Raw genomic sequence first — 27,237 nt, 5'->3', positions numbered from 1 at the left:
ATTTGAAATGCATGTGTATCTCATGGAGCTGCACATTTTGAGTGGTGAAAGGTCAAGGTCATCCTTCAAGGTCAAATATATGGGTCCAAATTGCTCATGTTATGTCACTTCTGCAATATTGAAGCTAGCAATTTTATATTTGACATGCATGTGTATCTTATGGAGCTGCACATTTTGAGTGGTGAAGGGTCAATGTCAAGGTCATCCTTCAAGGTCAAATGTCATATAGGGGAACATTGTGTTTCACAAACACATATTGTTTTGGAGTAACTTTTAGATACTGACCTTATTTTTATTGTGTGAGTCTACGTACATGACTTTCAGGTTAGGCTTGAGTTTTGTTTTGAGGCATTGATTTTTTTTTTACAAATGTATAGACATTGGACATAAAGGGACCTTTTCTTAGATTCTGGCAGATATTGAAGGTTGGCATTAAATGCGTGATATTGATAAATGTAAACATGTTATCTAAACAGCTCTAGTAAAAAGCAAGAGTAAAGAAAGAAAAAAAAGTAACCCTCAACTGGACTTGAACCACTAACCCCTTGAGTAAGAGTCTAACACTTAGACCACTGGGCCATCTGTGCTCATAGAATGAGTGACGTTATTATCCCCGCCATAGGCGAAGGGATATTGTTTTGGCGCTGTCCGTCGGTCTTTCCGTCCGTCCTGCACTTTTATGTCCGGAGCCATATCTTGGAAGTGCTTTGGCAGATTACATTGAAACTTGGTATGAGTATATATATGGATAAGAGGATGATGCACGCCAAATGGCTTTGTACACCATCTGTTAATAACGGAGTTATGGCCCTTTGTATCTTGAAAAAATGCTTTTTTGAGTGCCAAACACTTTTGTGTCCAGAAGCATATTGGCGGGGGATATCAATTCAATGAATTTGCTTGTTTATACTTTATCCTTGTAATAAAACAACAACAACAAGTCTCTTCAAATTATTCAATCGTTTGGCACTGCAACCCTTTATAATTTTCAGGTTTTTAAATCGTCAAAAGATGCTTTTAATGGATATTTTAGAGCATGGTAATTGTACAGTTATACTGTTTCCTCACAAATATCATAACTACAAATAAAATTTGTGAATGTGAAACAATTTTTTATACATAATTTTGTCAATTTACCAATATGTGAAAAGGTCCCTTTATTAATTTTCTATAAAATTGCAGCTTAAAAGTGCAATAGGGGGCATCGTGTTTTACAAACACAGCTCTTGTTTTTTTCTTCCTTCACTGAAATAATTCAACGTTTTGTTTTTGTGTCTAAAAAAATATCATTTTTTTAATTCAAAAATAATTTATTGAATTAAATCCAGAAATGTTGACTTATTTATAATTGAATCACATTGCTCATTTGTCTAAACTTTTTCAGGTTTCTTTATTCTTCGATTATGAATGCTACCTAGCCCTACGGCACCATCCCCGTTCAAACTATGTGCATGGCATAAAAGACAATCCTACAAGTTGGCTTGGTGCCAGTAATGATACTGGGCGTAAATCGCCCTCGGAAATTGGTTTCAGACACAATCAAACAGGGCTTGCTGGTGGCGGAAGTAATTTCTGGGGCGGAGAATTCAACAGTAGAAAAAGAAGAGATGAGTTGAATGAAAGGCAGGATGCAGGAAGTTGGAGTGGAAAGCATGGACAGGGACAGTGGTTTGGAGAAAGGCATGTCATTAGTGCTGCTGCTGGATGGAATAAAGGGCCAGGTGTTGAAGGAAATAAATGGCAGGCTGAGCAAGATATGGTGTTGGGTTGTAAAGAAGAATGGATTCTTCAGAGGGGGTAAGTTGAGAGGAATCTTTTTCGTTTTTCTCCGTGTTAAGTTTAAAAAAGTACTTTCAAGACAGCATCCATAGAGTTGATTGTCTTGTTATGGTGGAAAAAAGGTTTCCTGATTAAAATTCAAGGGTAAGTTTTGTTTTGGAATGTCTTTAATTCTTGTATTATCATTTTATGTCTAGTAAAATACATGTACATGAAGACTTAACACATGTTGTTTTGGAACAGCAATTTTAATTTCTTTTAATTTGTTTAAGAACAAGATTTTGTCAATAAGGTAGGAGAAAACAATTTGATTGTTTTTTTAACCCATGATGTTTTTTATCTTTTTTAGGGATTTTGTGGAGAACACTGCATGTAGTGAGATAAACTCTAATTCGAACTGTGAGCCGAATCTGGACCAGAAATGTGACGTGAGCGTGCGTGGAGGTGTGGTCAGTCTGATCCAGCCCCTTGTCACTGGCAAGCCTCCAGTCAGGGGGAGGGGCAGGGGGCGTAATCTCAGTCAGGGCAGCACAGCAGCTGTTGGGTATAAGGCCACAGATGGACCAGTCTGTACAGGGAATCCAAATGACAATTCCTTCGCTCCGATTGGAAGGGGCTTGAGACGTTCCACCTCTGTGCCTCTGGATATAGCGGCACTTGGAGACTGTAGACCGAGCATTGGGAGAGGTCGGGCCAGGCGTCCGAGTGGGGAGGTCGTGGCAGCGCTTGGGAGACAGTTGTCAGGACCTCAGCAGTTAAATGCTGTAAATGCTGGATGGAATGAGGACTTTGACTTTGTTTTAAATAAAGATCTCTTGCCTGAAAAGTGCAATTGGTAGAGATTGTTGCTGATATTGTTGTTCTCTTGTCCGAAAAGTGCAATTGGTAGACATTGTCATTGATCTGTGGCCTAGAAAGTGCAATGTTATTTTGTAATTGCCAAATGATCACTAGTCAAACTTTTCTATGACTCCAAAATGAAAGTCATAAATGTTGCTATCCAATAACTTTTGATGGGATTCTGTTAACCATAATAAATTGATGAAAACACTTAACTATTTTTGCAGGCTATGTTTTTAGTGGGTTTTATTATAAAAAAAAGTGTAATTATATCATAACAATATCAGAACTATTTAAATTATTGTTGTTTTTAATTTGTTTCCAAACATTTATTTTTGTTGTTTCATTTTAAAAGGAAACCAAATAGTTCATTATGACTAAAACAAGTATTTTAGGAACCATTTTAAATGCCAAATAGTGCATTGTGTACATAAAAGAAAATGTAAATACAGGAAAAATGCAAAAAAAAAAAAAGTACAGTTTTATTTATTTTTTGGGTGACCGTGATATGCTCAAGATGAGGTATTGTGATCAGTCAAATGTTGTGTGTTGTGGATTGTCTCAACTTTAACCTGGTGGCCACAGTTTTGGCTCAAGCTTCTTGAAACTTGGTCAGGATGTTTTTCTTGTCTAAAAATAAGCCATGTTGGAACTTGGAATAGATGGGGTAAAAATTTAGGTTAATGGTCAAATCTTATAACATCCTTCATAAGAAACCACACTGATAAAACTTTTTCAGAATCTTGACAATATTTAGCCAAGGGAATTTTGAAAGTGGGCTCAGAAACAAGCTCTCAAGATCAAATCATAGAAACATCTTCACACTGGAGGCCTTAGTTAAGTCTTCAGACTCAATATGATGGAACTTAATCTGAATGTTTATCTTTAACTCTTTCAGTGCTGGAACCGAATTTTGAAGGCCTTTGCAAACAGTTTGGATCCAGATGAGACGTCTCATCAGGATCCAAACTGTTTGCTATTCTGATAGTATTCTTTGAAAAAAATCGAAGAAAATGCTAATTTTAGAAATTCAGCAGACAACATTTTAGCAGACGACAAATTTCCCAGAATGCAAAGGGTTAACTTATCTGGGCGCAGTTTGAATCTGGGTCACATGAAGAACCTGGTGAACTACGAGGTCGCTAGATAAATGTGTTGTGTTCTGAGAAAACTGGGCATAATGCATGTGCGTAAAGTGTCGTCCCAGATTAGCCTGTGCAGTACGCACAGGCTAATCATGGACGACACTTTCCGCTTAAACTAGATTTTTGGTAAAAAGGGATTCCTTTAAACGAAAAATACTATTAAAGCGGAAAGTATTACGCACAAGCATTAAGCCCAGTTTTCTCTAAACGCGACTCAAATAATTTAAAGTTGAACTCAGGTTAGCGCTGAGAGCTTTATGGAAAACTTGGCCATCTTGTTGAAATTGACATACAGCATTATCATCCGAGATTCTTGCTTTAGCATGTGAAGGTTATTTGTGCAGTACATTGTGCTGAAAATGCCAATATTCCATTATTCTTACTTGTGTAATGCAAACTTTATGATTATGCAGTCCTGAGCCTTCTGTTATTGTTAATAACTCAGGGTTCCCAGCTAACCTGGAAATCCGGGAAAACCTGGAAAAAGACTTTCACTTTTTCAATTCAGGGAATTAGGGAAAAGCTCCTGAAATCAGGGAAAAACCAGGGAATTGTGTTTGGTCAGACTTTCCTGACTTGTGTCAAGAAGTCCATACAATTAAAACAGCAAATCGATTCCTCTGCATAACTATGGTAGCTTTGTAGTATACATGTAGCTTAGTTATGTCTGCTACTGCTGTTTATTGAGGGTGTCTAAAACAAAAAATAGGTCGAAATTATGATACTGGAATTTTTATTTTCCATCAGGGAAAAATCGGGGAATTTTGTTCATACAAAAAGCTGGGAACCCTGTGTTAAACTTTAAATTATGTTTTATGGGGAATATAATGTATTTTACTTGTTGCTTTCAATAGTCACTGTATGAAAATGTGCTGTTTACCATGTGCTGATTACTTTGTATCTTTACTTTGACTGTTGACAGGGAAAGTGTGCCCATTACCCTTTGATAACCGTGCAAGAAACAAACAGAAGTCATCTTCCAATGTTTAAAGAGTTCTCTAATGCAATACATGTATTTGACTATTATGACAGAGAGGCTTTACCACTAATTAACTGAATTAACTATGTATAATCCTTTAAACATAAAGGTTTTCACATTAAATTTTTTTTAAAGAATTATTGTTTTTATTTCAAGTTTGCAGTCGAGTGCAAATACAGGTTTATCATGCTTAAAAATAGAAAAAATATATACTTTAGAGCTTATTCCTAACTAATCGTTATAGCACAACAATTGTATTTATTTATATACGGATTTCCTGAGAAATTATTGGGAAAACAATGCTTTTTTAATGAGAAATTCAGCACGGTTATTTAATGTCTGCTGTATCAGCCCTGTGTCACATTGAAAGAAAGTCCATACTTTCACATGTTCTTGTTCTGTTGTGGTGCATACTTAATTCATTATTTATGTAAAAGTACATGTATTAAAACTTGATTAAAATAAGTTCTCAAAATCCTTCTTGAAATAACCAGTTTTGTTTTCATATTTTTTACAAAAATGGTTACTGTGATCAATAATAGCTTTGTTAAAACAAGTTCTGTTTAAACTAAGAGCAAGTTTTCTTTTGAATGGAATGGAATTTTGTGTTGGTTTATACCTTGTAAACTTTATTCCCCTTTTTGACGCAGTACTCTGATTAGTGCTTATGTATACATATCTATATTCATGTTATAAAGAACTCTATAATTAGCTGATTTGAACTATGCAAGTAATTGTGGTTCAGTGGTTCAATTAATATGGGTATGAAGGCATGTCATGGGGCCTGCATCCACAAGGGCACATAATTCAGTAAACTTGTCTGCATCACCTTTCCTGACAGAAACTTGCTATTGACTAGTGCCCTTGTACAACACTTACCCACATCATGTAGCCCCGTTCTCCCAAAACAAGGCTGAACTATCAGACAACATTCTTGACAACTTTACTAATAAGTGAAAACAGGTTATTTATCATTTTGTATATTTATTTATTTTCTGATTGGAATATTAAAAAAAATAATTTCAATATCTCTGTTATGAGTTTTTTTAGCATTTTTTAGCTCATCTATTTTTTGAAAAAAAATTATGAGCTATTGTCATCACCTTGGCGTCGGCGTTGGCGTCCGGTTAAGTTTTGCGTTTAGGTCCAATTTTCTCAGAAAGTATCAATGCCATTGCATTCAAACTTGGTACACTTACTTACTATCATGAGGGGACTTGGCAGGCAAAGTAAGATAACTCTGGCATGCATTTTGACTGAATTATGTGCCCTTTTTATACTTAGAAAATTGAAAATTTTGGTTAAGTTTTGCGTTTAGGTCCACTTTTTTCAGAAAGTATCAATGCTATTGCATTCAAACTTGGTACACTTACTTACTATCATGAGGGGATTGGGCAGGCAAAGTTAGATAACTCTGGCGTGCATTTTGACAGAATTATGTGCCCTTTTTATACTTAGAAAATTGAAAATTTTGGTTAAGTTTTGTGTTTAGGTCCATTTTATTCCTTAAGTATCAAAGCTATTGCTTTCATACTTGCAACACTTACTAACTATCATAAGGGGACTGTGCAGGCAAAGTAATGTAACTCTGACTGGCATTTTGACAGAATTATGTGCCCTTTTTATACTTAGAAAATTGAAAATTTGGTTATGTTTTGTGTTTAGGTCCACTTTAATCCTACAGTATCAAAGCTATTGCTTTCATACTTGCAACACTTACTAACTATCGTAAGGGGACTGTGCAGGCAAAGTTATGTAACTCTGACTGGCATTTGGACTGAATTATGGGCCCTTTATACTTAGAAAATTGAAAGTTTGCTTAAGTTTTGTGTTTTGGTCCACTTTACCCCTAAAGTATCATAGATATTGCTTTCATACTTGGAACACTCGCAAACTATCATAAGGGTACAGTAAAAGGACAAGTTGCATAACTCTGGATGTCATTTTTACGGAATTATGGCCCTTTTTTGACTTAGTAACTTTGAATATATGGTTAAATTTTGTGTTTCGATCCACTTTACTTCTTAAGTATCAAGGCTATTGTTTTCAAACTTCAAATACTTTCATGCTATGACATGAGGTTACTGTACCTGGCAAGTTGAATTTTACCTTGACCTTTGAATGACCTTGACTCTCAAGGTCAAATTATTAAATTTTGCTAAAATTGCCATAACTTCTTTATTTATGATTAGATTTGATTGATATTTTGACAAAACTACTCTTACCTGACATACCACAATAGACTCCACCCAAACCATCGCCCGTGCCCCCCCCCCCCTTCCCCCCCCCCCTTCACCTTTAAAAAGAAAATAGATGAGCGGTCTGCACCCGCAAGGCGGTGCTCTTGTTTAAAGAAACATATCACAGTCATCCAGTTGTAGTGGTATTAATTAGTGCAGGTGCATTAGTGCTGTTGAACTAAAATAGTGCTGGTATGCTGTTTACTAGCAAATTACATACAAAATGTGAAAAATTGTAGTCTAACAAGTTACTTACTGAGTTTTATATGCTGTGTACGAACATGTTACATACTAAGTACACTTAATAAGATAGTTTTAAAACATTTTGGAACAGTGTTGTAAAGTATTAAAATCATATTTTGTTAAATTTTTTACATGATAAATGTACAATCTCCTAGCATTTTATAATTAACCACACGATGTGTTCAAAATATGTCTGTCTTGACATTAATCTAGCTGAGTATTAATTTTGTTCTTTACACAACTGTTAATAAATAAACATGCGAAAATAAGCTATTTGCGGTGTCTTTGTTTACGCTCCTTATCTGCATGCATGAATATGTTTAAAAAATGGTCGTAACGACAGCCAAGCCAGCTCTAAAAAAGTCTTAGTTAAAATTATCAAAATACTGTTAACATAATTTATTTATAATATACAATTAGAATAGAAATCCTACAGAAATTAATTGTTTGCCACAAATTATAATTGATATTTAATATAGCATCCTGTATTTATGTTAACACACTGGTATGTTTAATTTGCTTATGCTACGTTCCCACTTTCGCGATTGGCACCATAAAACTGGTCTTCATCGGAAACGAATTGTGATGAACCAGTGCTTTCCACTTGCCAGCGCGCTTGAATTTTGAAATGAGCTTTGGAGGGGATATAGTAATTGGTCCCGTCCATCTGTCCGTCTTTCGGTCCGAAACTTTATCCAGAGCATAACTCCAAATCTACTGAAGGATTTACTGGAAACTTGAAATATAAACAGATGGCAACTAAGAGAAGTGCAGTGACCAAGAACCATAACTCTATCTACCTTAATTTTTTAATTATCTCATATAATATTTCAAAGTAAATTTTTGACCGGAGCATAACTCTAAATCTACTGAAGGGATTTACTTGAAACTTGAAATAAAAACAGATGACAAGTAGTAGAAGTGCAATGACTAAGAACCATAACTCTATCTAACTTTGTTTTTAATTATCTCCCTTTATTTAATTTCAAAGTAAATTTTTGTCTGGAGCATAACTCTATATCTGAAGGGATTTACTTGAAACTTATAATATATTAACAGATGGCAAGTAGGAGAAAGGCAGTGACTAAGAACCATAACTATCTACCTTAGTTTTTGAATTATCTCCCTTTATTTAATTTCAAAGTGAATTTTTGTCCGGAGCAAAACTCCAAATCAACTGAAGGGATTTAATTGAAACTTGAAATATAAACAGATGGCAAGTAGGAGAAGTGCAGTGACTAAGAACCATAACGCTTTCTACCTTAGTTGTTTAATTATCTCCCTTTATTTAATTTCAAAGTAAACTTTTGTCCGGAGCATAACTCTAAATCTACTGAAGGGATTTACTTGAAATATAAACAGATGGCAAGTAGGAGAAGTGCAGTGAACTTGAACCATAACTCTTTCCGTCGTAGTATTTGAATTTTCTTAATTTTATTATTTTTATTTTATTTATTTATAATTTTAAATTAGCTTTAATTTCATTGTAAGTATTTTAGCTTTTCAATTTTTAATATCTCCCTTAAATCGTATTTAAAATAATATTTTAATTTGAACACTGAAGTATTCACTGTAAAATAAATAGATGAGTTTAAGGAAAAATACAGTGATCAAGAACAGTAACTGTTTATAATCTTCTTTTTTAATTACCTCCCTTTCTTTCATTTCCATATATTTTATTCTCTACAGCATACCTCCAACACTATATAACTAATTGATGCTTTAAATATAAAAAGATGACACAGGTGCCATGTTTTACAAATGTTATTCTGCTCTCTAAAACAAATGTCAAACAAACAAACACATTTCGGCGGGGATTTGGCACTACTGTGACAAGCTCTTGTTAGAAATTGCAATTAGTCATTATTTAGATCAAAGCAATTTCGACTTCGCCGAATATTTTGAGAGCCGATTTACAATCTTGTGTCTCTTTACCAAACGTAAAGCCGCCGCGTTTACGTCAGGGACGCAAAGTTTATGCGAAAGACACTACGCACTTGCATTACGCCCCGTTTCCAAGGTATGCAGCTGGATTTTCGGCACACAGAACAGTCATGAAGGCTTCATACTGATTGTAGACGGAAGAGCCAGTACCCTTGTTTTCCATCTCATTTGCGATCGATAAAATAATTATACGATTGCCATTCAGCTCAACCACTGCACTTGCATTTTTGGACGAGCCTAGTTTAAGCAAATTAATTGCAAGCACAATTGTTGTTCGGCAATGTGTTATGCTACGTAGACCTTAAAACGACTAGATATACTTAATTGGCCATGCCGGCGGGGAGTTTTTGAACAGAAGTGTTGTGTTTTCATTTAAATGACAGGTCAATGCCTGTCAGTCTTGTGATAGTATTGATTACGACATTTTCGAAATATTCCGTAATGTGCCGTGATGTAACGTGTTAAAACACGAATTTGAGAAGCCTGACTACTCTGTTCTTAACGCACTGTACGAAAATCCTCCTGTTCAGACAAAGCCGTTAAACAAGATATTCCACCTCTAGATAATACGCGTTGAAACTACCTTAGAGACCCTAAATGACTCCGAGTCAAACGAATAAGTACCTAAGTTCTATGTGTCTATGAGAACCTAGTTTCTCATGAAAAACCTAGTTTCTCATGAGAACCTAGGTTCTCAAGCTTAAACTAAGGATTTCAATGAGAACCTAGGTTCTCATAAAAACCTAGGTTCTCATGAGAAACCTGGTTTCTTGGGATTTCATAAACCTAGTTTCTCATGAGAACCTAGGTTCTCATGAGAAACCTAGTTTCTTGGGATTATGCGTCGTACCGCATGCCATAATTAACCTCCAGTTGTCACCTATTACTTGGTAAAAGCTGGCGGCATATGTGTTAAATTATAAGAAATATGCGTGAAACCGTGAATGTTACTCCCCAAGAACATTTTTTGAACAATGTTCAGACAATGCTCAGTAATATTATACGAAACTTGTAGGAAACTTCTTGAGGAATGAAATTAGTAAAGTAATCGGTCGACATCGGTCTGAGAAGGTTCTCAGAGAACCTAGGTTTTTAGAGAACCTAGGTTTTCAGAGAACCTAGGTTCTCAGAGAACCTAGGTTTTCAAAGAACATAGGTTCTCATGAGAACATATGTTCTATGAGAACCTTGGTTCTTATAATGAGAACCTAGGTTATCATGAGAATCTATGTTCTCTGAAAACATAGGTTCTCAGAGAATCTATGGTTCCAAAATATAAACCACGGATATGGCAAGCAGTTCGACGCATAATCCCAAGAAACTAATTTTTCATGAGAACCTAGGTTCTCATGAGAACCAAGGTTTTCAATTGAGAACCTAGTTTCTCATGAGAACACCTAGGTTCTCATTTGAAAACTTGGGTTCTTGAAGCCATGTGCAATCTTCAAGCGAGAACCTAGGTTCTCATTCTGAGAACCTAGGTTCTTATTCTGAGAACCTAGGTTTTCATGAGAAACCTAGTTTCTTGGGATTATGCGTCGAACCGCTTGCCATACCAGTGCAAGTGAAAAAGGGCGGTAAGATAGGTTAAAATCACCTAATAGCGACATACATATGGGCGTCTGCACATAGGGGCAAATGGGGTCAGCTGACCCCCATGGAAAATCGATGAGCGAAAAAGTAGTTGAATATGGAAAAATCTATACATGTACCATTATTATTCCTGAATTGAACAATTTGGGTCAGAATGACCCCTGGTTAGTTTCACACCAACATCAACTCACATTTACATGTAAACAAGTCATGAATGCGGTTATTGCACAATTTACTAACTCTCAAACAATTGTTTTAAACATGCTTCATTTGCGCGGAGAAGTCAATTTATTAACAATATATATTTTTTAGTCCCTAAATAGGAAGTGAAGGCGATGTGGGCCTCTGCCGAATTTCTCGATGATTTTTTAAATAAAAATATTCCTGTCAGTGTTGATCTGATTACTGTGAACCTCATCATACATAATCCTGAGAGCCTGTCGTCGGACATGGTGGATCTTAGCCATGTCTTGACTCGTCTCAGCGTGCTAAATGAACGTTTAACCGTACAAGTGGTGGGGGCAGGGTTAATAAAATGATCATCACCAAACGCACGACAGGAAACAAATCCGTTTTTTTACCAAGTCAACAAAATCTTACTCATTTTGTTTGATGGATTCCTGTTGTTCGATTGAAATTTTGATGTGGTTCGGGTGGAGTTGATATAACATGAACGCAGGCATATTAGATTATGAAAATCGGCTTCCTAGAGACTGGATCAGCGAGTCCATGTACGAAATATAAATCGTGCGTCGATAGTATTCTTCACTGGTTCCACCAACATTTGCTCGGTGTACTTGACGGCAACATGATTGCCGTGGTATTGTCATTGTAACACCAATGTTTTCGGCTGTTGTTAATGCCGGACCGAATATATCCTCCGCAAACATCGAATCCGCATTTTCAAGATGATCGGTGAACATCGATGTTAGATTATCAACGTGTTTTTTTGACACCGGTTATGTCTAATTGAACCGCCTGAAGTGCTTGCGTAACGGGCTCTAAAATGGACAAATATTTGGCTATTAGGTGGAGCGTTATCACAAATGTCGCCGTTTCACTTGCCGTCCATAGCTGATGTGCAGTCTATCGTTCGTTCGTATTCTGTTCGTTTTGCGCTATATATTTTAACTGACGGCGTATTTCGATGAAATGGTTAGCAAAGATTCGTATGCTTTTTTACTTAGCAGTCCACATTGTTTCGCTTTACAATGGTGTGTTCGGAACTAGCCGTCTTTTCTTAGGGCTCTCTCTGAAATTCTTAAGTTTTGCTTTCACAGTCCCTATGTGCGTCTTAGATTCTATATGAGAAAAGCCACTATGATTAAAGGAGAGAAAAATATGTATAACCTACTCCAATTCAGTCAATTTATCAATTCCAAATCCTAACTCGTAACCTTCCAGATATACTTCATGATGCACCATTATCTGGCCTTATTCTAAAAAAATTCTACGCCTACGGCCCAGGAAAATTCCCCCCCCCCACCCAGGAAAATTCATGCGGACGCCCATGACTACCCGTTTACTTCCTTACCAATTACTAATAGTCAGTACCGTAATCTGACCATATAGTTATTCAGTAAGTTTAAAAAACGTTATTTACACTCTAAGACTCACCGATCATCATTACGTGATCAATACAGGATCTGCAGACAAGAGTTCTGTGACGATTAAAGTTTTCGGCTTTTACTTAGACTCGGGTTTTCAGTGGCAAAATTTAAAGCCAAGTGTAAGTGTCCAACTTTAAGGAATTTTAAAGTGATTTATATGCAGTAGAACAAACAATAAAACACGGCAAATAATAATCCTCGTTTCATAGAACAAAACTTGCTGACATATTGTTGTTACATGTTAATTTGTGTAAAATGAATATGACATACAATTCGGACATTTATTTTCGGATGCCCAGTATTTAAGAGTTGACATTGGTTTTATTGTCAATCAATTCTCAAATATTTATTAAATAATTAATTTATATTCAAAACGGAGCAAGTTATTTATTGTAGATAAGTTTATCTCTGTTCTTAAAAATTAAACAAAATTTATCCTCAAAAATATATTGAATGCCCTCCTATGAGTATGATATCTTTTGTTGAAATACTAATTATGTAAGGTACGTTGAAGTGACCAGATTGGGCTTTTCTTTATTGGGAGTTTGCATGTTGTTAATCTCATCTCGACTAATGTGTCACTTTTGCTGATGATGTTGCCTAAAAACTTAGTTGCAATAATTCAACTCTCAGGTTTATAGCCCAATGGGCTGCTGAGAGTTGCAATGCACTCTCTCTTGTCCATGGGTGCAAAATGTTATTAACAATGCAAGGGTTAAGGAACACTGAAACTGCAAGAACTTATTAAAGTTTACCTGTCTAAACCACAAACCCATCCAAATGGTACCATTAAAGCAAGAAATAATTGTTTTTTATCGACTAAGTTTTTCTTTCGTACACTGTATCCGCCATATTGGAAATTCGACCCAATATTGGCTAGGTTGCAGTACACCAATATTTTGCACGTCAGGTTATGTGTTGGAGCCTATAAAGTCGATAGCGATGTGGTATTCGATACAGAATACACTGATTCAAATTTAAACATAAACATGTCAGCGAGAAAAGTGTGTTGAAACATCGTCGTGTTTTTATATGTTGCATGCAAAGGATAACATCTGTAGGTTGCCATTTAGGTAAATTCAACATGTTTCTGAAGTTTATTCATTATTTTCCTCAATTTGTCTCGAACACCATCTGTTTAGTTATGCGCACGAAATCTGTGCGCAGATTTGCTCTTGTCTTTATGAACGAGTGAATATGGACTCCCAGAGCTGCCATAGCAAAAATTATCAAAGGCTCTGGGAGTCCGTTTATATGGACTACCTAAAAACTCAGCAGTTGTTGAATTTACAAAAGTAAAGTGCTAAATATGGGACAATTCCTTGCATCCTCAACTTTAAATAGCCATTTTTCAATAAATCCTGAATAATAATAAACATGATTTTTCTAACATACATGGTAATACCTCCTTTGCATACACCAAAATATATTTATATTCAAAAATGCCTTTAAACAATTATAGAACTGGATTTACTTACCCTTCCGAAATTCATCGAAATCTATCAGCAACTTTTCCTAGCACATCAAACTTTTCACAGCATATCTGGTTTTTCGGGTGTGTATAACACATAATCTGGATCAGGTGCGTCTAAAAATTATCTCACCAGACTTAATCTTAGAAATGCCTTGTTAATATTCATAATTCTAGAGGCCACAATTCTGATTCTTTGTTGATGAATGTGGGATGATGCTTTGTTGATGAATGTGGGATGATATTCTATACAATCCATAGCCGCAATATATCTACATACTCTTAAAGTTTTAGAACTGTAATGCGACATTTTGAGTTTGTGTTCTTCAAATATTTCGTATTGCTATGGTATCCTGCATTCAAAATCAAAGTTTAAGAAACGTTTACCGTATATTTAAGGATTCTCAGACATTCAAAGTTGCCAAACCTCAAAATTTCCCCCATTTTCTTCAGAACCATTTACCGATTAATACTGAATTCATTTTTATTAGCGAGGCTGTTTTCGGAGAAACCCCGAGCTTTTGTCATAGCCAGCTAGCCTGCCGTCCGCCGTAGGTGTCGTGCTAAAACTTTAACATTGGCTCTAAAATCAAAGTGCTTCCACCTACAACTTTGAAACTTCATATGTAGATGCACCTTGATGAGTTCTACACGACTCACCCATTTTTGGGTCACTAGGTCAAAGTTCAAGGTAACTGTGACCTCTAATATCAAACTTTAACATAGGCTCTAAAATCAAAAGTGCTTCCACCTACAATTTTGAAACTTCATATAGTTGCACCTTGATGAGTTCTACATGCCACAACCATTTTTGGGTCACAAGGTCAAAGGTCAAGGTCACTGGGACCTCTAATATAAAACTTTAACAAAAACCTTAACATTGCCTCTAAAATTAAAGTGCTTCCACCTACAACTTTGAAACTTCATATGTAGATGCACCTTGATGAGTTCTACACGCCACACCCATTTTGGGTCAAAGGTCAAGGTCACTGTGACCTATAAAAAAAAAATCTGACAATCTTCGCAGCCGAGCGTGGCACCCGTTATGCGGTGCTCTTGTTAACCAAAATATTGATAAAGCTTGATTAATTTGGTATGTATTTATACATAAATTCCTTATATTGGAACTATGGGAGCAAATGAGGTGTAACAAGTAAAATATTTAGGATGTAAGCACACCGGTGTTTTTATCTCCCCTCAGAAAAGTCATTTAACAAAATGTTTCTCAAAAATAAAGGCATAATGGTTCCGCAAATTTTGAGCATACAAATTGCCTCTGATGTATCATTGAACAAAACAATAGAAACACTTTTTAGTTTTTCCGCACTAAGTTTAACCCTTTCCGTGCGGGAACCGGATTTTGAAGGCCTTTGCAAACAGTTAAGATCCTGATGAGACGCCACAGAACGTGGCGTCTCATCAGGATCCAAACTGTTTGCTATTCTGATAGTATTCTTTGAAAAAAAAAATTGAAGAAAATGCTAATTTTAAAAATTCAGCAGACGACATTTTAGCAGACGACAAATTTCCCAGCATGCAAAGGGTTAAGTTCCAGCATCACTTGCAAAGATAACCACGTTTTTCACAAATAAATATGCCATAACTATGCTGCAATTTAGGATATTACCGGTAGAGGTTTCATTAATTTATGAAACATAGCTCATGAATATACAACTGTCATAAACTGCCAGGGCCCTTGCTACACGTTGGGTGATTGGGGCCGGGGCCCTTAGAGGGGGGAATTTCACGTTGTTTTGGGTGTAAAAGGGGAATTTTAGAAGATCTTTTCACCAACCATTCAACACTTAAAAATGCTATATTTTAATGTAATTTACATAAATATACATTTAATCAAAGGTTGATAGCACGATACCAGCTGGCAACATAGGTATACAAGTAATTAAAAAAAAAATTGGAGGGGGGAATTTTAAGCTGAAATAGGGGAAAAAAGTATACTATTTTAAGGGGGAATGGGGCCGAATTTCGGCTCTAAAAACGGCAAAACGAAGGCCCTGACTGCTTACTAGTATAAATTACATGCAGTATATCATTTGTAAGCAAAATAAATCGGGCCCAAAATAGTTCACATTTATCAGTTTATATAACTTGTGTACCCATTGGTATTGCATCAGGGAATGTAGTTCGATTGGTAAATGTATGTTTAAATATATTAAAATAATGGAAAGTTCAAATCATTTAATATCGTAACACACAATTTTTAAATGGTAACTACAAAGGAATTACTAAAAATTTGATTAACACACATTTTGTATAATTTATTTCGGTAAATATTGGACCAAGTATTTCCTTACGTCTTTCTGTATGTCTGCTATACTGCACAGCTAAGATAATACCAGTTTCATAGTACAATTTAATACGTTTTGGGGTCAAGGCAGAACATTTTCTATTGCTCAGTTTAGTTGTTTTAAACATATGCGAAAACTCCAGTTTTTCATTCAGACCTATTGGCGAGATTTTTTTACAATTCATAGTCTGTTGATAAATGTCAATTTATGTAACAACCTGCAGGCTGTCAAGCGGTCATACTTTTTCCTACTATTTCCTACTTTTTCATCAGGATCCTACTTTTTCCTATTTTTTTACCAAATCTTCCTACTATTCCTACTTTTTCATTTTCAATGGAGAATTTATTTTTTTTAAGAGTTTATTTAGTAAACTTGCAGGATGAATGAATCTATGGCATGACTGTATCCCTGTTAATGTGCATTCATCTAGATGAGACCTGACAACCCATGCTGACTGTCTGCTAGCACCTCTTCAGGAGCATAAATATTTATTTCTTATGTAACTTTTAAAATTATTGACAAGTTTTTTTTTGAAGTAACAATAGTGCCTTGTTTACTTCCTTAGCATTTGTACACTGCAGACTTCACTACCTTACACAGTTCCCAGTGATGCAAGAGCTGAGGGAACCCATTGTTTATTCCAGTTTTATTTTGTTTCCATTGACAACAATTTGACCAAACCTTATGCATGCTTACATGATATTGCTGTTTGGAATGTAGAGATATAGAGATACATGTATTGTATGAGTGGTTATGTAATATGGAATTTATTACACAAGTTATTGGAAAAAAGTTAAAACTGATGCTTTGCCGAGTTTTCATCATTTACAAATATAATGTAATAAATTCTGTATTACATGACAACGGATATGATGTTCTATTGATATCATAGGTACATCATGTTTAGTAATTAAAGATAAATGCACAGAGCCTAAATGCCCTGATACATTTTTATGCTCCCGGTAGGGTGGCATATTGCAGTTGTACTGTCAGTCCGTTCGTCTGTCTGTCTGTGTGTGTGTGTCCGTCCGAAAACTTTAATATGGGCCATAACTTTTGCAATATTGAAGATAGCAACTTGATATTTGGCATGCATGTGTATCTCATGAAGCTGCACATTTTGAGTGGTGAAAGGTGAAGGTCATCCTTCAAGGTCAAAAGTTAAAAAATGCAATCCAAGGGAAGTAATAAGCTTTAAAAGGGAGATAATTTCTAAACCTGCCAAATGATATATTGAAATTTTATTTCAAAGCTGCGCAATAGTGGGCATTGTGTTTCGGACAAACACAATTCTTGTCTAATGATGCCATAGCTAGTGAGGTAACTTCAAGGTGTTAAAGCGAAGTATTAAAATTATTAAACGGCATTATTACACTCCCGCAAAGTCATCAATAATGTAAAAGCCATTATTTGAAAGTGGAATAAACAATGTAGTGCAACTGTTTCATTGCCCAATCAATGCTGTCATAAAAGATGTCAGGTGATAAGGTCCTATCTCCAGTTGCATAATCTGCTCTGCAATGACCAGTCATTTTGAATGTAACTTAAGTCATTATAACTGCACCCTATTGTCAATTTAAAGGTTTCACAATGTAGCTGTAGCAGAGCATTTACACTGCTTTATATACTAGTATTAATCTTGTACAACAAGTTGGTGTATCACTAAATAAATTTGGTCTTCTGCTTAAGGATATAACATGCACAATATAATTACCATTTTTATATCCATACACAGAAGACCTCTAACCACTTATTTGATGATACACCAAAATGAACAGCATCTAATTACATGTATACTTCTTTATCAGGGTAGCTTTGCTTGAAACTTAATTATCATAGATACACTATAAGTGCTAAAATTCCTAGTGGGAAAACAAAGTTTAACCCTTCATGGATGGAGAAGTTGGACAACAGTGGAAAAACACTGGGATCATGGTGCAAGAGAGATACCGGTAATGAGTTTGCAAGATATTGTACTGTCTGAATGAAGTCCATCTTGTAGTAATTCTGGTGCTAATCAACTTATAAGTCATGCAGATGGATAAAAACACAAGGAAAACATGAAATACATGCATGATAATTCACAAAAGCGTTTGTTTGGAAGTGCCCAAAAGCCAAGCAGCTCTCAGGGTTGTGGGGATAAATCTATCTGTATGCAAGTACATCCATCACACAAGGAACAGGTACAAAAGGCTGAAATCTTCTGGGCCCTTAAGGTAGCTTCAAGTGGGTATCCATACAGAACATGTGATGGCACTCCTGCTCTGTTTCAAGCTATGTTTCCTGGACCTGTGTCTAAAAAATAAGTATTATGTATTCCTACTTTTGAGGGAAAAGTTCCTACTTTTTCCTACTTTTTTCCTACTTTTCTTGCAAAAGTAGTTCCTATTTTTTCCTACTTTTTGAAAAAAGGTCACTTGACAGCCTGAACCTGGGTTGGACAGCTATGCCGTGAAAAATTCCACACCAGTTGCAGTTGCTATGGTTACAAGACAGGGGTTTTTCAGCACTGTCTGCGCCTCCGGAAATCAAAATTCCCAATTTCCGAAAAAAAATAAAAAAATTGTTTTTTATTTTTTATGCCCCCCTTCGAAGAAGAGGGGGTATATTGCTTTGCACATGTCAGTCAGTCTGTCGGTCGGTCCGTCCACCAGGTGGTTTCGGGATGATAACTCAAGAACGCTTGGGCCTAGGATCATGAAACTTCATAGGTACATTGATCATGACTCGCAGATAACCCCTATTTATTTTGAGGTCACTAGGTCAAAGGTCAAGGTCACGATGACCCGAAATAGTAAAATGGTTTCCGGACGATAACTCAAGAACGCTTAGGCGTAGGATCATGAAACTTAATAGGTAGATTGATCATGACTCGCAGATGACCCCTAATGATTTTCAGCTCACTAGGTCAAAGGTCAAAGTCACAGTGAGCAGAAATAGTAAAATGGTTTCCGGATGATAACTCAAGAACGCTTAGGCCTAGGATCATGAAACTTGATAGGTAGATTGATCATGACTCGCAGATGACCCCTATTGATTTTCAGGTCACTAGGTCAAAGGTCAAGGTCACAGTGACCCGAAATAGTAAAATGGTTTCCGGATGATAACCCAAGAACGCTTATGCCTAGGATCATGAAACTTCGTAGGTAGATTGATAATGGCTGGCAGATGACCCTTTTTGATTTTCAGGTCACTTAGGTCAAAGGTCAAGGTCACGTAGACCCGAAATAGTAAAATGGTTTCCGGATGATAACTCAAGAACGCTTATGCCTAGGATCATGAAACTTCATAGGTACATTGATAATGACTCGCAGATGACCCCTATTCATTTTCAGGTCACTAGGTCAAAGGTCAATGTCACGGTGACCCAAAATAGTAAAATGGTTTCCGGATGATAACTCAAGAACGCTTATGCCTAGGATCATGAAACTTGATAGGTAGATTGATCATGACTTGCAGTTGACCTCTATTGATTTTCAGGTCACTATATCAAACGTCAAGGTCACAGTGACCTGAAATAGTAAAATGGTTTCCGGATGATAACTCAAGAACGCTAATGGCTACGATAATGAAACTTCATAGGTACATTGATCATGACTCGCAGATGACCCCTATTGATTTTGAGGTTACTAGGTCAAAGGTCAAGGTCATGGTGACCCAAAATAGTAAAATGGTTTCTGGATGATAACTCAAGAACGCTTATGGCTAGGATCATGAAACTTAATAGGTACATTGATCATGACTGGAAGATGACCCCTATTGATTTTCAGGTCACTACGTCAAAGGTCATGGTCACAGTGACAACAAACATATTCACACAATGGCTGTCACTACAACGGAGAGCCCATATGGGGGGCATGCATGTTTTACAAACAGCCCTTGTTTTAGAAACAAGTGTCTAATGACTAATGATTATTAACCAGGTTTTCCGAAGGAAAAAACTGGTTATTAGATTGGCGATTGCGGGCGGGCTGGCTGGCGGGCTGGCTGGAGGGCGGGCGGGCGGAACAAGCTTGTCCGGGCCATAACTTTGTCGTTCATTGTGAGATTTTAAAATCATTTGGCACATTTGTTAACCATCGTTAGACGGTGTGTCGGGCGAAAATATTACGTCAATATCTCCAAGGTTAAGGTCACACTTTGAGTTCAAAGGTAAAAAATAGCCATAAATGAGCTTGTCTGGGCTATAACTATGTCATTCATTATGAGATTTAAAAATCATTTGGCACATTTGTTCACCATCATGGGACAGTGTGTCGCACGAAAGAATCACGTCAATATCTCCAATGTCAAGGTCGCCACGACTAAAAATAGATTTATTTTTAAAAACAAACTTACAAAGGGGGTTAATTTTGTTTGTTCATTTCAAAAGTTCAGTTTGAGTTGTCTCTCTTTATCAGATTTTTTTTCACAATAAAAACCTGGTTTTGTGACAATTTTGTCCCTTGTTAGTTATTAGATTATTAATGTCCAGCTGATGTGTATCATACCAACAAGCACTGCTGTGGTTGAGCGAGGATTCAGCACCATGAACCTGCTGTGCTCCCCATTAAGCAGCACATTCACACAAACCAAACTTACTCATCTGATGCTTGCCTGCATTGAAGGGTAGATCTGAATGACAAAACATTGGAGGAGCTGTGTGATGCTTTCAAAAACAGAAAGCAGTGGAAAAAAAGCTGTAACTTGTGTGACTAGCCAGTGTTTGTTCTGGTATAAAATATCTGCTACTGTATAAGCCTATAAGTTTTTGACTGTACAGTTATCTCAGAGTGTAACTGTAACTGAAAAACAAAATTGCAGTACTTGAATAAACGTTGATCATGCCCAATATTGAAAGAAGACAAAATAACAAATAAAAACAAATTTATTTGTTAAACCACTGACATATTTAAGCATGATAAATTCACAATGTTTTCCCAAAATGAGCCGTTTCATCGAAGCAAACATTCCCAAAATGGACAATTTTGTCGATAAAAAAATCCCAATTTGGTCAGACTCCTTTTCCCAAAATAGGCAGAAAAATTCCTGCAAGAATATTGACGGTAGTGATGATCAGTAAATACCATATTAAGCACATTTGCTTGTATATCTATCCTAATGTGTTTGGTTCAAGGTCATACTAACATTCAGTAATTTTGCTTGTACCATGTATATTTATTGTTTAAATTAAATTGTATAGGCTTCAGCTCTCTTTTTACCGGAAAAAGGCACTTTCCCAATTAGGAAAACACTGCAAATTTCCCAATTGCTGTCAATAAAATCTCAATTAAAGGTTTCCAAAAAAAAACTAATGTTTTTTATATAAACAAAATGCATCATTTAGTAAGTTTCCCTATGCAGCCCTATGGCTTGAACCTAAGTAAATATAATATTGACAACTTGACAACACTTTTTCATCCATTTTAAAGTATTTGGGAGCAAAAAAATCAAATACACCAATTTCCATATATGAAGACTTCACGGCGCGAATTTGCGCTTATTTTTCCCAATTGGGCTGGTGCCGGTACTTTTACCAAGTGGGCAAAAAAATTGATGGGCTTATTTGACGTCAGTCTAATTTTGCGCAACACTGTTTCAGGATGTTACAGTAGACGAGAAAACATGGATTTGAAGTTGAATGAATATCATCAGTGTACGTGTAACACTGATAAAAATAATGTCACCACTGGCAATACGACTGAATACACTCAGTACAATGTTGATGACTTAATCAAAATAAACGAAACTAGAGAATTATTTTATCCTATAAGCCCTACGCGGTCACCTAACAAAGAATTCAATTTGAGTCATTGCAATAGAAATTATAGTCCTATATCAGTTGAAGGGAAAATAGTAGAATGGTTTAATATTGATAATAATTTTACAGCCACCAATGAGTCAGATAATGCTTGTACAGATGAAAGTCAAGACAAACCAGGGTACAGAGACTTAACTTGCTGGAATGGGATTGAAATCACTGATGGTGATAATGTTCCTTCTGCAGAACCAGACAATAGTATTGTGAGTGTTGTAGATGAGAATCGAATGACAGTTGATGAAAACATGAACATCATTTATAATCAGCATGTTGATATAAATGTTTGTTGTAGATTTGACATTATTGGTGCTTGTGAGCAGAATAAAGGTTTGTATAATTCAGCGTGTATCGCAAACGAAACCATAAAGAGTAGTTTTGTTGGTAATGACATTAGTTCAGTAAAAATTTGGCATGAATTGGAAGCAGCTTCTGGAAGAGTGTCAATTAATGATTGTAATATAGAGAGTATCACAGCAGACAGAGAAAGTGAAGATATCCCAAAGGTTTTCAAGCAAGGCCAAACATTTGCTGACTCTAATGGTCATATTTACATGTATAATTTAAGAACTGATGGAAATTGGGAACTGATAAAGCTTGCGTTTCCTTGTGGTAAAGAGAAATACAACAAATCACTCTCAAAAACTAGTGGTGGAAAAGCTATAAAGCGCGTGAAACCAGAAAACACTACACAGTCTTTAAGTGTTTACAGGAAGCCAACCTACCCAGAAACATTGCTAGTAGAGTTGAAAGAAGATCGTCTCCATAGGCAAAATACATTGTATCAGATGCAAGATGGCGTGTTTGGGGATAATCCTCATGTTGTAAGAGTTTTAAAAGATGGAATAGTTTTGGACGTTACTCAATTGTACAAGTGTTATATGCCAGTGAAAACATGTTCGGCGAAAACCACGCAGAAATCTAATGTAAAGCTTGACAACGCGAATAAATCAAATGATTTGTCATCGAAAACAAAGCTGAAGAAAAAGAAGACGCATGCCTCAAAAGCCTTAAAAAGCAGTCGTAAAACAAAGTCATATAGGAAGCAAAATCGTTGATCGTAATAATATGAGAACTTTGGATGGAGTAAAATTATATAGAAGTATAATATCAAGTTATATTCTTCTTTGTCATTTTTATACTTTCACAGTCAAGTGTTCCATGCTCATGTTTGATTATGATGTTACATGAAATCTCGAATAATTATTACATGTTTGGACATGAAAAAGAATTATTTAGCATTTATGTCAAGGAATGATTTACTTATTTGTTGTTACGTGGTAAAATAATTAATCGTGATGTGACAGCTATTTACAGCAAAGATTTTTAAAAAAATCCGCACAATTTAAATTGATAGAACTTGAACATTCAGAAATACCTATTTTGATATGCTCAATTTCTTATTACATTACATGTACATACATTTATCTGTGTATGCTTGCTATTTTAACTGCCATCTGAAGTGAAGTTAGACATTATAGAAGTAATTTTTACTAAATGTTTAGCTTCTAACTTCTGCTAATTTCAAGCTATTTTTGACATAGTCTTGGCAAGCTCATGAGCATAATTATGAGTTTACACAAACGATTTTTCATTTGAATCTGGTGTTTGTTTGTTATTTGTTTGCGATCATTAACTTTTATTTTAGCCGAATTTGTTTGTCTTAGAAGATGTGTTTTTACCGTGCTTCAGATGATATCTATATAACATACACTTGCTTGTATTTTCCTTAAATGTGTCCGCCAAGTGGGAGGCATTTTATTTTTATGTCCCCCACTATAGTAGTGGGGGACATATTGTTTTTGCCCTGCCTGTTGGTTGGTCTGTCTGTCTGTTTGCGCCAACTTTAACATTTGCAATAACTTTTGCAATATTGAAGATAGCAACTTGATATTTGGCATGCATATGTATCTCATCGAGCTGCACATTTTGAGTGGTGAAAGCTCAAGGTCAAGGTCATCCTTCAAGGTCAAAGGTCAAATATATGGGTCAAAATCGCTAATTTAATGTACACTTTTGCAGTATTTCAATATTCAAGATAGCAACTTGATATTTGGCATGCATGTGCATCTCATTGAGCTGCACATTTTGAGTGGTGAAAGGATGAGTACTTTTGCAATATTGAACATAGCAACTTGATATTTTGAGTGGTGAAAGGTCAAGGTCATTCTTCAAGGTCAGAGGTCAAATATATGTGGCCCAAATCACTTATTTTATGAATACTTTTGCAATATTGAAGATAGCAACTTGATATTTTGCATGCATGTGTATCTCATGGAGCTGCACATTTTGAGTGGTGAAAGGTCAAGGTCAAGGTCATCCTTCAAGGTCAAATATATGGGTCAAAATTGCTCATGTAATGCCACTTCTGCAATATTGAAGCTAGCAATTTTATATTTGAAATGCATGTGTATCTCATGGAGCTGCACATTTTGAGTGGTGAAGGGTCAAGGTCAAGGTCATCCTACAAGGTCAAACGTCATATAGGGGGACATTGTGTTTCACAAACGCATCTTGTTAGAATTGCATTTGTCTGTCCGTCTTGTCCGTCGAAAGATCCTGAAGATTGTGTTGTCAACTCCTCTTTAAACATTGTGTTTATCTCTCTAAATGTGGCTCAGTTGAATGACCTAAATGTGCAAATGATCGTAAAGAAATGAAGTATTGCTGGGACGAGATTTTGCTGAATTACAGCCCTTTGTCTGTTTTACCACTATGCCATTGTCACTTTTGAATATAAAATCCCAAATTTCGTGTGTTATAGTTCTCTTAAATAAATTGGTGGATTGCGCTCGCTCAAACTTTCACAGTTTAATGACATTATTGGTGTCGATCGACGTATGGCTACCATGGCATATATAATCCCAAATGTTGGCGTTTTAAACTCCTCTAGCTATTGGGTGGATCTCGCTCAAACTCGCCCATAGTTGAATAACCTTAATGTGCAGATGCCCTAAAAGTAATGAATTTTTCAAGAGACGAGTTTTGGCATAACAATGTCCCTTTGTCTGTTTTTGTCTGTATGATATACATGTACTCATGTAATCCTACAATTGTGTGTTTTCAGCTCCTCTAACTGGCTTTTGTTGCTCAAACTTTCACAGCTCACTCTCCTGAATGTATAGATGAACATTAAGAAAAGCACTTTTACTGCAACCACAGCCATCGGTTTTGTTGTCCACTTTAGACTTTATAGAATATTTAGAATATATGTTTGTGTCCAAACATTTTTGTGTCGGAGCATCAGTGTCTGTGACACCTTTCTTTAGTGTTTTCGGTTTAAAAGTTACTGTGCTGTATACCATTGACATGCAAGTATTGTTCTTGTAATTTTGTTAGACAGTCGGTGTTTCTATGTTTTAGTCTTTTATTTTAGTTTTAAATAACATGTACTTCTTGTTAAGACAACTATGCGGATACTATAACATGTACTTCTTGTTAAGACAACTATGCGGATACTATAACATGTACTTCTTGTTAAGACAACTATGCGGATACTATAACATGTACTTCTTGTTAAGACAACTATGCGGTTACTATAACATGTACTTCTTGTTAAGACAACTATGCGGATACTTATTTTACTTGATTTGTTTTATTGCATTCATCAATATTTAAGTTTTATTTGTTTAAGTTTTGGACAAAGATTTTTCGTAGTTCAATGTAAGCATTTTAAGGAAAATAAACCAAACAAAAAGTTTTTTAAAACATACAGTTGGTCATTCCTTGTATTTATTCACCGTCTTCTGTATCATGATGTTGAAACTAAATGTTGTACAAACTCGCAGCGCAAAGTAGCTTGTCCTAACCATTGTTCGACAATGCCGCGTTCATAACTTATCGCCAAAATTGACTTGTTTATTAGCGCACGATATGCACACTATTTGTTTCGAGAACAACTGGTTAATATCGAGCCTGAGGAGAAACGTTACCAGTTTCTTTATCTGACAAACACATGCCTGCAAGGCAAAAACACTCTGCAAATTTTTCTATTGTATATGTTAATCTGCTCAATTTTTAGCTCGACTATTATATATGAAATATATATAGTGGAGCTATCCTACTCACCCCGGCCATGAGCGTCTGCGTTAGCGTTAGCGTGCAAATGTTAAAGTTTTCGTACTACCCCAAATATTTTCTTTGTCCCTTGACATATTGCTTTCATATTTTGCATACTTGTTTACCAACATGAACCAACCTATAAACAAGAGCAGACAACTCTATCAAGCATTTTGTCATAATTATTGCCCCTTTTCTACCTTAAATATGCATATTATTGATAAATCTATGTTAAAGTTTGCATACTACCCCAAATATTTCCTATTTCCTTTGACATATTGCTTTTATATGTTGCATACTTGTTTACCAACATGACCCCAACCTATAAACAAGGGCAGACCACTGTATCAAGCATTTTGACATAATTATGGCCCCTTTAACACTTAGATAATTGAACATTTTGCTTAAATTGCCATAACTTCTTTATTTACGATCACAATACCACACCCCACATAATACCCCCCTCTCACCCCCCCTTACCCCCCCATCCCCTCTCACCCCCCCCCCCCCTTACCCCCCCCCCCCCCCCCCAGATTTATTTTTTTTATCTTGTTTTTATTTTTGAAAGATCGTCTAATAAATTATTGAATATGAACAATTTCCCGATGATGGCTTACGTTATACTGTCAAGCACTCGAATAGTCGAGCGCGCTGTCCTCTGACAGCTCGTTATAAATATATATAAATAAATATAAAAAATTTTGGATGCACGTCATTTCCTTATATGGCTATAGTAAAACCTTGTTAACACTCTAGAGGCCACATTTATTTTCCGATCTTCATGAAACTTGCTCAGAAGATTTGTCCCACTGATATCTTTGATGAGTTCAAAAATGGTAACCTTTGCTTGAAAAACATGGCTGCCAAGTAGTTACAATAGTTACAGAGATTTATCGCATCGTCTGTGGAGGTTTCTGTTGAAACTGAAAGAAGATAGAGAAAGAGCGAGGTTCCTGGACTGCGCGCGTATTTCAATAAGCGAACGGGGTGACAGTGATGTAATTATGGGTAATGATGCACTTCCGTTGCACCGTTGGTTGAGAAAATGGCGAGTGGCTTACCTTGTCAACATCTATGTACATAGTCGAACTATTTTTTTAAGAAGACGTTTTGTCGGAAGATTGATTTAGTATGTGTATGCATTATAATAAACGATGGGCAACTACAAAAAATAGAAATAAAAAATAATAAATAAACATTGCCCTCGAACACCTTAATATTGTCATGTTAA

The 27,237-nt window shown here is 36.0% G+C and overlaps 2 protein-coding genes across 3 annotated transcripts in view; both read left to right on the top strand.

Moving 5' to 3' along the window:
- Window positions 1-7,495, top strand: part of LOC127843686 (uncharacterized) — a 28,704-nt gene extending 21,209 nt beyond the window's left edge. For both annotated transcript variants that reach the window (XM_052373402.1, XM_052373404.1), the window contains exons 8-9: window positions 1,385-1,797; window positions 2,129-7,495. In XM_052373402.1, the coding sequence (XP_052229362.1) occupies window positions 1,385-1,797; window positions 2,129-2,618 (903 nt within the window). In that variant the 3' untranslated portion in view covers window positions 2,619-7,495. The remainder of the gene's footprint in view (window positions 1-1,384; window positions 1,798-2,128) is intronic.
- Window positions 7,496-12,427: 4,932 nt separating this feature from the next.
- On the top strand, window positions 12,428-25,659 carry LOC127843687 (uncharacterized). The gene is made up of 3 exons (XM_052373405.1): window positions 12,428-12,492; window positions 21,732-23,715; window positions 24,469-25,659. The coding sequence occupies exon 2, from the start codon at window positions 21,755-21,757 to the stop codon at window positions 23,003-23,005; it is 1,251 nt and encodes a 416-aa protein (XP_052229365.1). The 5' UTR covers window positions 12,428-12,492; window positions 21,732-21,754; the 3' UTR covers window positions 23,006-23,715; window positions 24,469-25,659.
- Window positions 25,660-27,237: the final 1,578 nt, after the last annotated feature.

The sequence above is a fragment of the Dreissena polymorpha genome, chromosome 9 (genome assembly GCF_020536995.1).
Source record: "Dreissena polymorpha isolate Duluth1 chromosome 9, UMN_Dpol_1.0, whole genome shotgun sequence".
In the NCBI taxonomy this organism is placed as follows: Eukaryota; Metazoa; Mollusca; class Bivalvia; order Myida; family Dreissenidae; genus Dreissena; species Dreissena polymorpha.
This window is presented reverse-complemented; position numbering and strand designations above follow the sequence as displayed.

What these genes read in the sequence shown, in the direction of transcription:
- LOC127843687 (XM_052373405.1), top strand. Translation starts at nt 21,755, where the DNA reads ATGGATTTGAAGTTGAATGAATATCATCAGTGTACGTGTAACACTGAT.